This window comes from Molothrus ater, chromosome 9, assembly GCF_012460135.2.
Source record: "Molothrus ater isolate BHLD 08-10-18 breed brown headed cowbird chromosome 9, BPBGC_Mater_1.1, whole genome shotgun sequence".
Taxonomy (NCBI): Eukaryota; Metazoa; Chordata; class Aves; order Passeriformes; family Icteridae; genus Molothrus; species Molothrus ater.
In genome coordinates this window covers 23,534,476-23,547,403 of record NC_050486.2, presented here as the reverse complement: position 1 = coordinate 23,547,403, position 12,928 = coordinate 23,534,476, and the positions used below count along the sequence as shown (strand labels likewise).

At 47.2% G+C, this 12,928-nt stretch overlaps 1 protein-coding gene across 1 annotated transcript in view; it reads left to right on the top strand.

The window, feature by feature from the left end:
- The window catches only part of LOC118689748 (BEN domain-containing protein 5), an 884,006-nt gene extending 874,481 nt beyond the window's left edge, over window positions 1–9,525 (top strand). Inside the window, exon 13 of the mRNA XM_036388182.1 lies at window positions 9,362–9,525. Within this exon, the coding sequence (XP_036244075.1) occupies window positions 9,362–9,485 (124 nt within the window). The 3' untranslated portion in view covers window positions 9,486–9,525. The remainder of the gene's footprint in view (window positions 1–9,361) is intronic.
- Window positions 9,526–12,928: the final 3,403 nt, after the last annotated feature.

Here is a 12,928-nt window from a genome sequence, read left to right as displayed (position 1 = left end):
TGTGTTAACTGCAATCCTCTCCAAAAGGAATTGCTGCAAACTGCTGGGAAACAGAAGGGAGATGGCTGTAGCTTTAAATATGCCTTGGCTAGGCAGTGGCACTAGCAAAGGACTGGAATATGTAAAATGATACTAAATATCTGTGTAATCAGGACTAATTATATGGCACGGTTATTAGTGGAAACAGGACATGTTGTGCCCACAGTTTATGAAAATATATTTAAACATTACTGGATTTCACATAGTCATTGAAAGAAAGCTGCAGAGTTAATAAACGTGTAAGGGACAGCTAATTGCCTGCTTTGTCCCAGACTAGGACAGGCAGAACAATTTCTGTTTGAGGGAATTAGTGCAGCCAAAATGTGTTAGAATGACAGGCCTGGAAATAGCAACAACCTGCAACACTTCCAGAGCACGTCTGACCACAAGGAAGGAAATGTTTGTGTTGGAATCACCATGTTTTGGAGAAGGAAATTGAGGCACATAAAGGGAGAGGTGGAGCTGAGGGTCAGAAATAGGGCTGGTACCCAAATTCAGGCACCTTTACAAGAGCTTTGTCCTTGCAGTCAGGCTGTCAGAGAGCAGCCATCCTACAGCACAGGCAATGCAGGCAGTTCCGTGAGAATGGGATCAGGATCATCTGGAGTAGGAGGCAACAACTGATGCAACAGCTCTGGTTACAGAACAAGACTGAGGCTGGAGGTGGGGCACGCTCCACTACCAAAAATGCAACTTATTTCAAGGTCACAAGAAATAACTGTATCTGTATTCTGTGTATAATGTCATTATGTGCCTGTAAGTGAGTCCAACTGGTTGGCTGGACCTGGGGTTAAATTCCACTTGTCCTTGCCTACAGGAGCCCAAATGCCACCTGTAAATCAACATATCACAGAATCACAGATTGGTCTGGGTTGGAAGGGACTTTAATCATCCAGTTCCATCCCCTAGATGGTGGACCTTCCACTAGACCAGGTTGCTTGAAGCCCCATCCAACCTGGCCTTGAACACTTCCAGGGATGTGAAGTCCACAGCTTTTCTGGGCAACCTCTTCCAGTGATGGAGCCCAGCACAGCTCATCCAGCTCCTCCTAGAACCCTTCAGCCCTTTCCTCCTACTGAGCTCCCTCCAGCATCCCCCAGTTCCCCTTGGAGTGACCACAGATTTTCCCACAGCCTGTAAAGGAAGGTCAGGTTTGAAGCAGTAACCCCAGTGTGTCCTGCAGTCCTCGTGGCAGGGAGACCCTGTGATCCCAAACAAACACCCAGATCACAAAGATAATGTCTGCTGTTAACTGCATGCTAAGTAATTATTTTCCTGAAGGTGATGTGTCTGCAGCGAGGTAGGAAAGCATCACTGACTCAGCTGAGGAGGTCAAGAAGGTTAGAATATTTTCCTCTGTGAGCTAATGAATTAAAATCCTTGCTGAAAATGCTGGATGCTCTTTGGAGTGACAAGCCAGCAGGCCCATGAATTTCTAGCAGGGCACCAGAGAGCTCTGAGCTGCCTGCAGAAGCTGCTGGAGAAGAGAGCACTGCCACTTAGCTGTGCTTGAGAGAGGCTCAGAGAGCATGTCCTGGACACCAAGACAGCTCTCTAAGGGTGGGTTAAGTGGGCACAGAGCAGGAGAGAGCAGTGCAGAAAGGGGCTGTTGGACAGCAATGAAGGTTCATGCCCTTCCTCTCCTCTTGTTCCTTTTCTAAGCTGTTCAGTGACCAGAGAGTTCCACTCCCAGTGCGCTCACTGGAAACCATTTGAGTGGGGCTCCTTTTGATGCTGCCAGTGGCACAGGGAGCTCTTGCTCTTACAGAGTCTCTGTCCTGCTCTCACCTCTTTCTACTTGTGCTAGAGGAAAGGTTAAGATTTCTTGGGTTGAAAGTGTGAAATGTCCTCCTCTGAAAGGAGGTTGGTAAAAGGTGAAAAATTTGTAAGAGATTAAGAGACAGCAGAGTACAGCTGTTACAGAGAATGACTAAGGTGGAAAAGCAGAACTTTTGGTGAAAAATTCACAAATGCCAGTCAGCTTGCACTGCCTGAAGCTCATCCCTTTGCCCATATCAGCATTTCTCTGTTCTTTCACTCTGGCTCCCTGGCTGTGACAGAGCCCTGCTCCAGCACAGCATCAGCAGAGGAGACCTTCCCTCTTTAGACCACTGACATTTTCTCTCTGAGATCCACTAGGCCCGTGTTACTCATATTCTGGGCACACTGAATTTCAAATTCTAGATGTCCTGAGTGTTTAAACAGCTCTGGCAGAGGTTAGGGAAGATGGGCTTTGAACAGAGACAGTGTGGGTATCCTGAGAAATCCCACCTGGGCCTTGCTGGTGGAGCATTCTGCAGCTCATGTTTGCCCCATATTTTCCTGTAGGTAAAACCCAGGTGTTCTGCTCACAGAAATGCTGGAAAAGAAATTCTTTCCTATGTAGGAACCTCACAATTGCTACACTGATACACATGAGAGAAAAGCTCAGAAGAAGATGAATAATTCTAAGAGCAGGGATTTGATGGCATGTGGCAAATAGTGCCTGGGGCCACACACTGAATGAAAAAAGGACAGAACAAAATATTGACTGGCCCTTCATTAATTGCTGTCTGTCCATCGTGCCCTGAATAAAGCATCAGCCTTGTTGAAGAAAAAGTAGGCTGTGATGAGGTAATTAAAGACCCCATCAGAAGGCATATCTGCCAGGAGGTTGAATTAAAATTGCTCTGACAGCCTTTATTCTGGCAAGTCCTCCTTTTGCTGCTTGACTTTGCAGCTCTAATGATGATGTATGAGAGCACAGCTGTGTCTCCAACAGGCTGGATGTGCCCACGGGACTGTCCCACCATCCTCAGGCCATGGGCACTGTCTGCTGCACCACCAAGAGCTGTCTTAGTGCTCTGTGCCCACTTAACCCACCCTTGGAGAGCTGGGGATGGGGAAAGGCTTTGTGTGTGGGCACAGTCTGGCCAAAGGTAGGTCCTTCTGCCTGGACAGCTCATTTTGAGCCCCATCTCAACACTAAGCAGCTGTGCCCAGAGGTTGTGTGGGCTGACAGGCTCTGACACCATCCCAGGGCTGTGCTGCTCTGTGGCATGCGCTGAGTGCAGGTCCTTCTACCCCACTGCGTCTGGAATGTTCTCCTGAGTTCACCTCTACCTGTGTTCCAGAAAAACTCCTCTCTACACTTTCAGGCTCAGGATTTTTGAGGTTTCACCTACATCTGATTGTGCTTTCTTTGACCTGGCCATGACTGACGTGAGAGCTGGGAGTGAAGCCACCTCCCTGCTTCATTCCTGAGAGGCTCTGTTTCCATCCCCAGCTCACTTGTCCCAAACTTAAATTATTGTCTTGTTGTCTTTTCTCCCACCATTTTCAGTGGCTAAGAGGAGAGCAGAGTGTAATAAACAGGAAAAATGTTCTAGACCAAACAAATGAAAGGTCAGCAAAACCTCTTACAATTTGCAGAGGAGGGAGGAAATGGAATGAGGACAGCAAAACAGAACAACTTCAGTTTGATTTCCAGGTCTGTAAATTGTATTAGTAATGGGAGCAATACTAAGGTTTAAAGGCAAATTATATGTTTTGCCTAAAAAAATAATTTTTTGGGGGTTTTCCCCCCTTCTTTATTGGTAATTATAATCTGCCAGCTTGCTCCCACACATGTCTGCACATTTTATGCAACTCTTGATACTTGTAGCTGTCATTAAAGAACACCTTCCAGGTTTTGAACGGTGACATTTGCGTGGGTTCAGTGAAAAGGATTCATTTACAGAGTTTAGAGATGTGCAGTGCTTGGCCAGCTCCCAGCAGAGGCTTCACCAAAATTCCTCATTACAACAATTAGCTTCTCAAACACTTGGGAACGAGGCTGCCAGCTGCAGGGATTTTACCCTGGATTTGAGCATGTGCACACTAAAGCACATGCAAACACCCAAATACATGTCCAGCTTGGTCCTGCTCTTGGAGACTCCCTGACCAGAGTGTAAAAATACTTCAGGATGGGGAGCTGATGTGCCTGACGGGGGGCCTAGCAGGCAAAAATAATCTGCATTACTGTATGAAGTAGTCAGGGTCCATGTTAACAATCCTTTTCAAAGTGAAGGTGCTGTCGGCTGTTTTAATTTAATTTACTACAGTTTTAATTTACTTTTTGGAAATGAGCTAAATGAATAAATTGAATTATGGCTACTTTAACTCCGAAGGAGCATATCACATGAGAGCTTGCTGTGGTTTCACTGATCAGCTTTGCATTTAAACCCTAAATGTATTTAGATTAGCTCTCACAGGCATCCTCACATAGCTATGCCTGCAAGTACCCACCTGCTTTCCTTCTCCTTCCCTGGTCTTGCTGCTCTGAGGAAGCCAGGGCTCAATAAGCAGATTTACAGTGTTTGTGTTTCACCCTGGCCTGGGATTTTGAAAGCAGAGACAGGGGCCTGTGTGAGGAGTGAGTTGATGTGGATAATGTCTGATGTACACAGGATGTTAATCTCAATATCCTGCTGGTAACTTGAACGAGCTCAAGAAACTGCCATTTTCTGCTACATCTCCTCAGGTGAGTGCAATCCATTATTGTCCTGCTGCTCCTTAGGAAATGGGAGGACAGGAGCCAAGACAAAACCCATTCCTGTGCTCTCTTCAGCTCCAGCTCCAGGGTCAGCAGAGATACACAAGGGGGGCTGCGTGGGAGCCACGTGAGTTGCTTGTAATTGTGGCTCCTTCTCTTATGTGATAGTGTGGCTCCAGCTATGAACTAATTATTCCTGCCTCTAGGCACTGTCTCCTGGACAAAGCAGGTGTGTCTTGCTGCACTGAGCTGGGGAGGGAGGCCAGGGATGGATGGCAAGCAGCAGGATCCCTTCTGTGGTGGAGGGAGAGACGTGCACACCCTCTAACCTCTGCCTTCTCTGTGAGCAGCACTGCACTACCAGCCGCTGCACTCAGGAGGGCAGAGCCATAGGATAGGGACCTGATGGGATTTCCAGGTAGTGCTGGGATTCTCTGCATGCTGCTTTAGTGGGGTTTGTATGGCCCAGAGGTCACAATGTGCTGTAATGGATGGGTGGGCACCTGGCAAACATGACCACATGCTCACTTACTGGAAATAGGTGCTGGTGACCGCTTGAGAAAAAGAAAAATCAAGCCTGTGGTAATGGCTGAGCATTTCTGACCTTTGCTCTAACATTTCAAATTTGTTTTTATTGCTTCTAATTGGCCTTGCTTTGGAGCATGCACATTATCTAACTGTCAGGGCACAGGCTGTCATTATCTGCTGGGTCATTTGGTTTGTGTTCTTTATGATTGAAACTTGTCAGGCATTCCCAGAAAATACTGTGCTCCCCTTGCAGTGTCAAACATGGAGCTGGTTAATTGTGCATCCCTGAGAGTGAAGCATTGGGACTGATCAGGCATTGATTGTTTAGCTGAGATGGACACAATGGAAACGTGTCTCCTCTGTTTGGAGGGGAAAGTGCAAAAATTAGATCAGCAGCAACACAACAGCAGCCAGATTTCTTAGTCTCAGGGATCAGAGGTTACCCATTTTCCAGCCTTGATGACTCATTTTTGATCCCACTCACATGGCTTAGATAACTTTATTTTTACCTCTGTTTGCAATTTAAACACCAATTCTCTTCTATTTTGACTTTCTTTAATACACCAACTGCAAAGTCACTAGTTCAAATGTCCCCACCTTGCCTTGCTTCACGAGATGGAAACAAAAGTCAAGAAATGTGCGTGTGAAAGAGCTCAAAATGCCACAGCAGCACAAATGTGCCCCCACTGGTGGCTCTGCAAACCTCAACACATCCAAAACATCAGCCCAATTTGTAGGTCTGCTAATTCATTTCAAGGCCTTTAAGATTTGCTAATAATTAGAAATCCAGGTGCTGTTATTTTGGATGTGAACACTACATTCAGAGCAGGGCTTGTCCTGTTGACGGGCTGGGAGAGCTGCAGGCAGCAATAGCAACGTCCCCAGTTTTGCAGAGTAAAAACAAGCTTTGCTGGGAACACCAGGCTGTTAGACCTCAGTGTGAATTATGCATCTGCTGTATTTAGATAGAAGCAATTTTCCTGTTGAAATCAGAGGTTGGCATTTTTTTTCCCATGGGGTTCTGTAACTCAAAATTGTGTTGAGATCAAGCATGTAGCAAAGGCTTTTTTAGCTGTAAAGGTGAATGTATTCAGATTATTCAAGTGGTGATTTTTTGGATGTACAATTAGTTGAGTGAGAGATGTGGTATAAATTTGGTATTGTAATTGCTATGCCTCTGAGATTTCAATTTGCAAACCAGTTTGCACGGCTGCACGATTAACTGTTGTCAGTGCAATGAACATGCAGCAGAGCTGTGCTTTGATTGTGACTGTCAATTGGCTGTATGTCCAAAAAAAACCACTTTGCCACAAGTACCTGATGTGAACCGAGTGGTTGATTCTCATGATGCTTCAGTTCAGTGGATGGCTGAAAAAGGCCAGTGTCTAAAAATCTCACCTCTAAGTGCTGTTGGCATGACAGGATTTCCTTTTCCTGTGTTAACCAAATCAGGAAAAAGGAAGTTTAGGACCCATTTTTATCCTCTTTTCATATTTTGCATTATATTTTTTCCTTCACTTGCATAGAGCAGTGTGGGAATGACACTCAGCAGTGCTGCTGGGTGACTGGAGTGGGTGCAGAGAAAAGGGGACCAGGAGCTGAGCCCTGCCTGCCCACCCAGTGCTGGCTGTGCCCTGGGAGAGGGCAGGAAGGCTGTCAGCAGTGACATGGGCAGTGCTGATGCAGCCCCAGGGCAAGGGATGGGCTGCCAGGCTGGCTTTCTGATGTTTTTCATGAGTCTCCATTTAGATCACAGCTGCTGCTGTGTTTGGGTCTCCAGTGTTGTCTAGGAACATGTCAATGTAATTAGACACAGAACCAGGGAAAATGCTTGTTCTCACTTCACTCTGCCTTTCAGGTCTCCCTCCCAGGGTCCTAATTTATTTATTTTTGTCTCAATGTTTATCTCTTCAAAATACCACTATGCCTTAGGTTGGTGATTGAACTGTAGAGATGCAGTAAATGCTGAACTGGTGGCAGCTGTGACAGTGGGGAGGGAAGGGCTGGTGGAGGTAAAGCCCTCTAAGCCCTGGGCCCCATCAGCAACTTCATTATTACAATTTTTTAAAATGTATATTAAAACATCCTTGTGCAAATAAAAGCAGAAGTATTGAAAACCACACACTTGTGTGGCGAGGAAGGCAGGTTTCTCTGTGTCACTACAGAGGAGCCCAATTCCTTGGGGTGAGTCAGGGTGCAGGGATCAAGAAAAGTGGGGTTCCATTAGCTCTTTTTAGCTCTTCCCAGGTCTGCAGCGTGGCCTTTGGCAGGTCACTTCACTTGTGACACGTGACACGGATGTGTGACACGGATGTGTGACACAGCTCCTCTCCCTCCCGGTGTCTGAGGCTCAGCAGGGTTTGGTACAGCACCAGCACCAGCACCAGCACCAGCCTGGCCAGGCTCAGCAGCTGCCCTGGGGAATACAAACACTGACCTCAGAGGGAGCAGACTGAGAGCTCAAAGAGCATACCAGGCACAAGTAGAGAATCTTCTCGTCTGTGTCTTGCCACAACAGTGGGGGAAAATAAGCAAAGCTGGCAAAGCATGGCTGAGGGGCCCAAGAGCTTCCTGAGGGAGCACCCTGAAGGGTGACTGGAGCCCCTTGGCTGGTGTGAGCAACACTGACAGCACAGCTTGATTATCTTCCTTGGGATGGGAATGGATAGTTGGGTTTTGCTGCTTGTACAAAGGAGAAGCTGTCTGAAGGTCTGTCTGCAGGGGTTGGTGATGACTGCTCAGAGGTGGTGTTGCTCTAGGGTGGGTGTGGAGGGACCCCACTCTCCAATGGAATCCCACAGGCAGGCTTATAGGGCCTGCCAAAGATGGCTCCTCTGGCTCCTGGTGGCAGTGTTTGACTCAGAGACAGCTTTTCAGTCCCACTGAGAGCCACCAGTGCTGGCAGGGGCTGTGAAGGGAAGGTCCCTGCTCTGGGACACCCCAGTGCTGGCTGAGCCTCCCTGAATGAGGATGGTGCTGCAGGACCCACACCCTCTGCAATTCAGCCTCTCATCAAGCAAGGCCTCTGGACACAATGGTGTGAGTTATGACCCCTTTTTCCCAGGCCTGGCTCTGCCCAGACAGACAGACAGACGGACCAGGGCTGAGGCTGTCTGGTCACTTGTGCCCATCTTGCTGTGAGCAGTGTGCCAGGACCCGGAGGGAAGAGGGGCAGTGAGAGTGGCAGGCTGTAAGATGGAGGATTTTAATTACAACCTCTAAGCAAAATGGCTCTATAAGTAAACAGAACAGAAATGTTGCAGAATTAACTGTTAACAGAGATTTATTTTTCCTTAAAGTAGCAAAAATTCATCATGCACACTGTAAACACATACACAGAGGAGTGTTTGCCTGGGAAATGAGTAATGAGACTTAGTTCCTTATCAGGAACTGAAGTGTTACAAAGCAAGTCTTTCCACCAGATAAGCTGTGGGAAGCTGGGGAGCTGGTTCTGTGGTGCTGGGCTGTGAAAAGCTCAGTTCTTACCCTGTGAACTCCTGGGGCATCACTGCAAAAAGCACTTTGTATTTATCACAACCCTGTTCCTTTGGAGGCCAGTTATAGAACTCCCACAGCTCTGCTGCGGCTGCAGCCTGAAAGGGGCACTGGAAACTCCAAACTATACTGACAACTGAAATTTGGCATGAAATTTGGTTAGATAATTGGAGTTAGATAATTGGAGTTAGAAAATTGGAGTTATGGGCGCAGTAGCAGTATCACATCCTTGTGGGCCCTTTGAAGGCACTGATCTGGATGCTGGAAGAGCTGGCATCATGAGCTGGGTGTTCCCTGGTCACACAATCAGTCTGTCCCCAAAGACTCTGACCCAGCTGTGAACACCCCTGGCAGTGGGGGCAATCCAGCTGTGAGCAGATGTGTGAACCCAGCCATCCCTGGGAATGGTACATGCCCCAGAAGGAAATATTCACAGTGAGAGGAGGGCTGTTCATGAGCAGAAATGAAGGAACCTCAGTAAGAGAAAACAGTGGGAAGGGCTTCACCCAAAGAGAAGTGATGGGATCCTTCTCTTGGAGAGCTCAGAGCTAGCACAAAGCCCTTGAAACCTCCTGGAAGGACTAACCCTGCTCTGGCCAGAGAGGGATGGCACCAGCTGGTCTTTAACACCTTTAATTTGTCTCGAGCTGCTAAAGCCTTCCTCACAGATGCATTTCACTGTGAGACTTCACACACAGCTTCTCAGAGCTCACCCCACTCACGCTGACCTGCTGATGGAGCACTGCAGTGGCTGACAGCCCCTGTCCTCTCTCTCTTCTTTGGCAGGAAGGACAAGGTGCCACCCTATAAATGCACTGCCCAGCGGGGCCCAGGGAACAGCCACGCTGGAGGAAAACCTGAGAGGAGGAGCCAGGCACATCTGAAGGATTCGTCTGTGTCCACACGCTGAGAGAGGAGAGGAGAGGAGAGGAGAGGAGAGGAGAGGAGAGGAGAGGAGAGGAGAGGAGAGGAGAGGAGAGGAGAGGAGAGGAGAGGAGAGGAGAGGAGAGGAGAGGAGAGGAGAGGAGAGGAGAGGAGAGGAGAGGAGAGGAGAGGAGAGGAGAGGAGAGCTGTAGGGCAAGGTGGAGGAACACATTGCAGTCAGGAATCGATGATGTTTCTCTTTTTTTTTCCCTCAGACAAATATTTCTAAGATAACAAATAGTCCAAGGAGCAAAGAGGGAGAGGGAAATTAGCTAAAAATTTTACTATTGATTCTTTTTTATTTATAGATGGTGAATCAATTTCAGGGCTTTTTTTTTTTCCCTATCTGTGAGGGGAAAAAAAAGAGTGAACTGATAGATTTGCAGAAATCATTTGTGGTGTCTGAAAAGCTATTTATTAAAATGAAAAAGCCTCTCCTTCCTCCATCAGTCCCCTTCTCTCTCTTTAAAGGGGTAATCCATACGATGAGCTAATGAGGGAGTCCTGGCTTCTCTACTGTACCATCTGATGTCTCCCCTTTTAGTGTTGGGCTCAGAAGCCCTTATGCCCACTGCATGTGCTAGTCCTGTTAGCTTGCATTAAGAGAGCCTGATAAATAGCTTCTGGGAGCCAGGCAGGTGCTCCTCAGTGTGCAGTTTATCATCCACTGCATGGCTGGGTTTTTTTCTCTTCTATCAGATCATTTGAGGAGAGGGGTCATGTGAGAAATGGGACTGTCAGGCTGCAGGTATGAAACTTGCTGTGAGACCTGTCCAACAGGCACAGACAGTGGTCCTCCATCAAAAACTGTTTGGGGTCTAGAAAGACCAGACTTGCCAACAGATGTATGACTGAGCCAGAGTGAGTCAGGAGTAGTGCTGAAAGGGGTGAACAAACAGTGTTGTGTAAGAAACCCCAAGCAAAACCTCAGCACCTCCCCGTTAGATGGACAGCATGCAAAATGTCTGCTCAAAAGCCACTGTCACCAGGCAGTCTTGTCTCCTGCAATGTGTGACCCTCTGAAATATCTGGCCTTGATTCTCAGACTGGAGACAAAAAGAGGATGACCCAGAGTGGAGTCTGAATGTCTCCCAGGGGATAGAAGGGGAGAATGCACTTAGAAGTGCTTCTTCTCAACCCATCAGGAGCCTTGGGAAGAAGCTTCTCTACAGCCTTCTGCCAGGAGCTGGGCTGGAATGGTGGCTGGAGGCAGAGAAGGTGCCAAGACCCAGCAGGAAAGAGAGGGAAAGGATGAATGAGACTGAGGGTGAAAAAAGATGAGTGAAACATGACTGAATGAGCTCCTCTTGGTGTGGGGTGGCCCTGAAGAAGTACTAACCCCAGACACTGTTCTCTAGTAAAAGAAATGTGTAGGTTGTCCCTCTCCTCTTTCCCAGGACAGGAGTGCCATGATCCAGGAACAGAGTCAGGCTGAGCTGGCTCCCACATCCCAGTGGACCTCCTGGGAGCCACTGGCGAATGGTTTCCATCCAGTTTGCATTACTGCAGCCAGAACGAGTGAGCAGTGACAAAAGCTTGGTTCTGCATGCCTCTGAAGAAGGACAAGCTACTCAGGATCTGCCAAAACTTGAGCTGAATGCATCTGTGTATAAGCCATCCATTAGCTGGACTTTCCTTAGTTGCTGTCTGACAAGAGGAACTCACTCGAAAGCAAGAAGGAGGTATCCCACTGTAAGGAAAATTATTTAAAACACCAAGCAAACCTGCTGCCATCAGTATTTCAAGGTGAGGGGGTTAAACTGTGTACATTTTTGGGGAGAATAAAATGCCTTCATATGATGAATTCCAATGCATCCAAAAGGCACAGTGCTGGCTCTCTGTCTCCAAAAGCAGAGTAATGAATAGCAGTGACAGTGTGATAATTAAAATGACCTCTTGGAGATATGGATTAGAAGGTACGCAGGGGGGCAATAAGTTCTCCTTTGAATTAATCTAGTGCTAATTTATGACTATCATTGGGTTTTATAGGGTTTTAGTGGAAGACTTTCAAAGTTGGTTTACTGGAGTTAAAATGTTCTTTCGCATGTTCATTGCAAAAGCACTTGGAGAATTCCTCACTATTTATTTTTGGATGTTACTATATATACATACATACATACATACATATATATATAATGAGAGAGTTTCAATATTTGCTTAGCTGCTAAAAAGACTACTCTAGAAATATGAATAAAGTGATAAAAGCAGCTGTGGAATGAGTGTGTTGTTTCATTTCCATTTCTTCCTCCTCACTTCAAAACCAAGACAGCTGGATTCTGGGAAGCCCTTGTGCTGCCCTGCTATCAGCTGTCAAAGGCTCCCTCTGTCAGACTTGCAGAAGTCAATATTTTAAGTTTAATAACTGGATTTTCCTGAAAATCACTGTTTCCACTTCTTACTTGTCTTGTGCACAGGTATCTGCCCCACAGCCTGAAATCTGTAGGTCTTAGGACAGACCTAAAGTAGTTTGCTCATCTCTGCCAGAGATGCTGCCTTTCTGCTGAGATATTCCAACCTTTCAGTGGCACAGGAAGCACAGATTGGAGACAGCTACCCATATGGGGAATGATGACATCCCATTTGTCAAGTCCCATGGTGCTAACCTTCCCATCCTCTCCACCTGCCCAGCAATGCTGTAACATCCAAACAGAAGGTTATCTGCCAAGAGCATCTGCCTTGCTCTTCAGCCAGGCAGCACGCCCGTCCTGGAACCCATCCTCGTTCCAGAATGTCTTGTTCAAGCTCTTTGCTCTTGCCTCCCTTTTCATTCCTCTTTCAGTTCGTCTCTGGCACTTTCTGGCCGAGCCACAGTTGCCAGTACCCAATTTTTCCATGCTGAGATCCCAGTCATATCTCCCCTGAACCCCATAGGCAGAGCTGACTTTATGGTGCTTTCCTCAGAGACCCACGGCTGCTTTCAGGGATCTCCAATAAACTGTGCTTCTTGAAAGCTCTCCCTGACCATCTGGGGATGGGAGCCTGAGCCTTTCTTTCACAGAGGGGTCTCTGCTAGTTTGCCTGAGGGTTTACATATCCCATTTTTTGGGGAGACTAGCATGGGAGGTTAAAATAGGAGACCTTTTGTTCCCAGCCTCTAGGTCCCTTTCCTCCCATGTGAGTGCTGAAGTTCTCTTCCTCCACCTGAGCAGGCAGATCCTGCTTCAGAGCCTACTTCTGGCTTGCCATTAGCCTCTTCTTCCTGGAGATGATCCGTGTCTCAGATGTAAGTAATGCATGCTGAACTCCCAACAGTAATTCCTGATTAGTCACTTGTGTCAGGACCAAGGTAAGGTGACACCAGGGATGCTGACAGGTTCAGAAGCCAATATGGGTCCAAAGCTAGGCTTTTATTTGGACAGAATGGTATTTACTCTTAAGAACAAAGGCACATGTTTATCTGAACACAAGTGGAGGGCTTTTCTTGTGAGA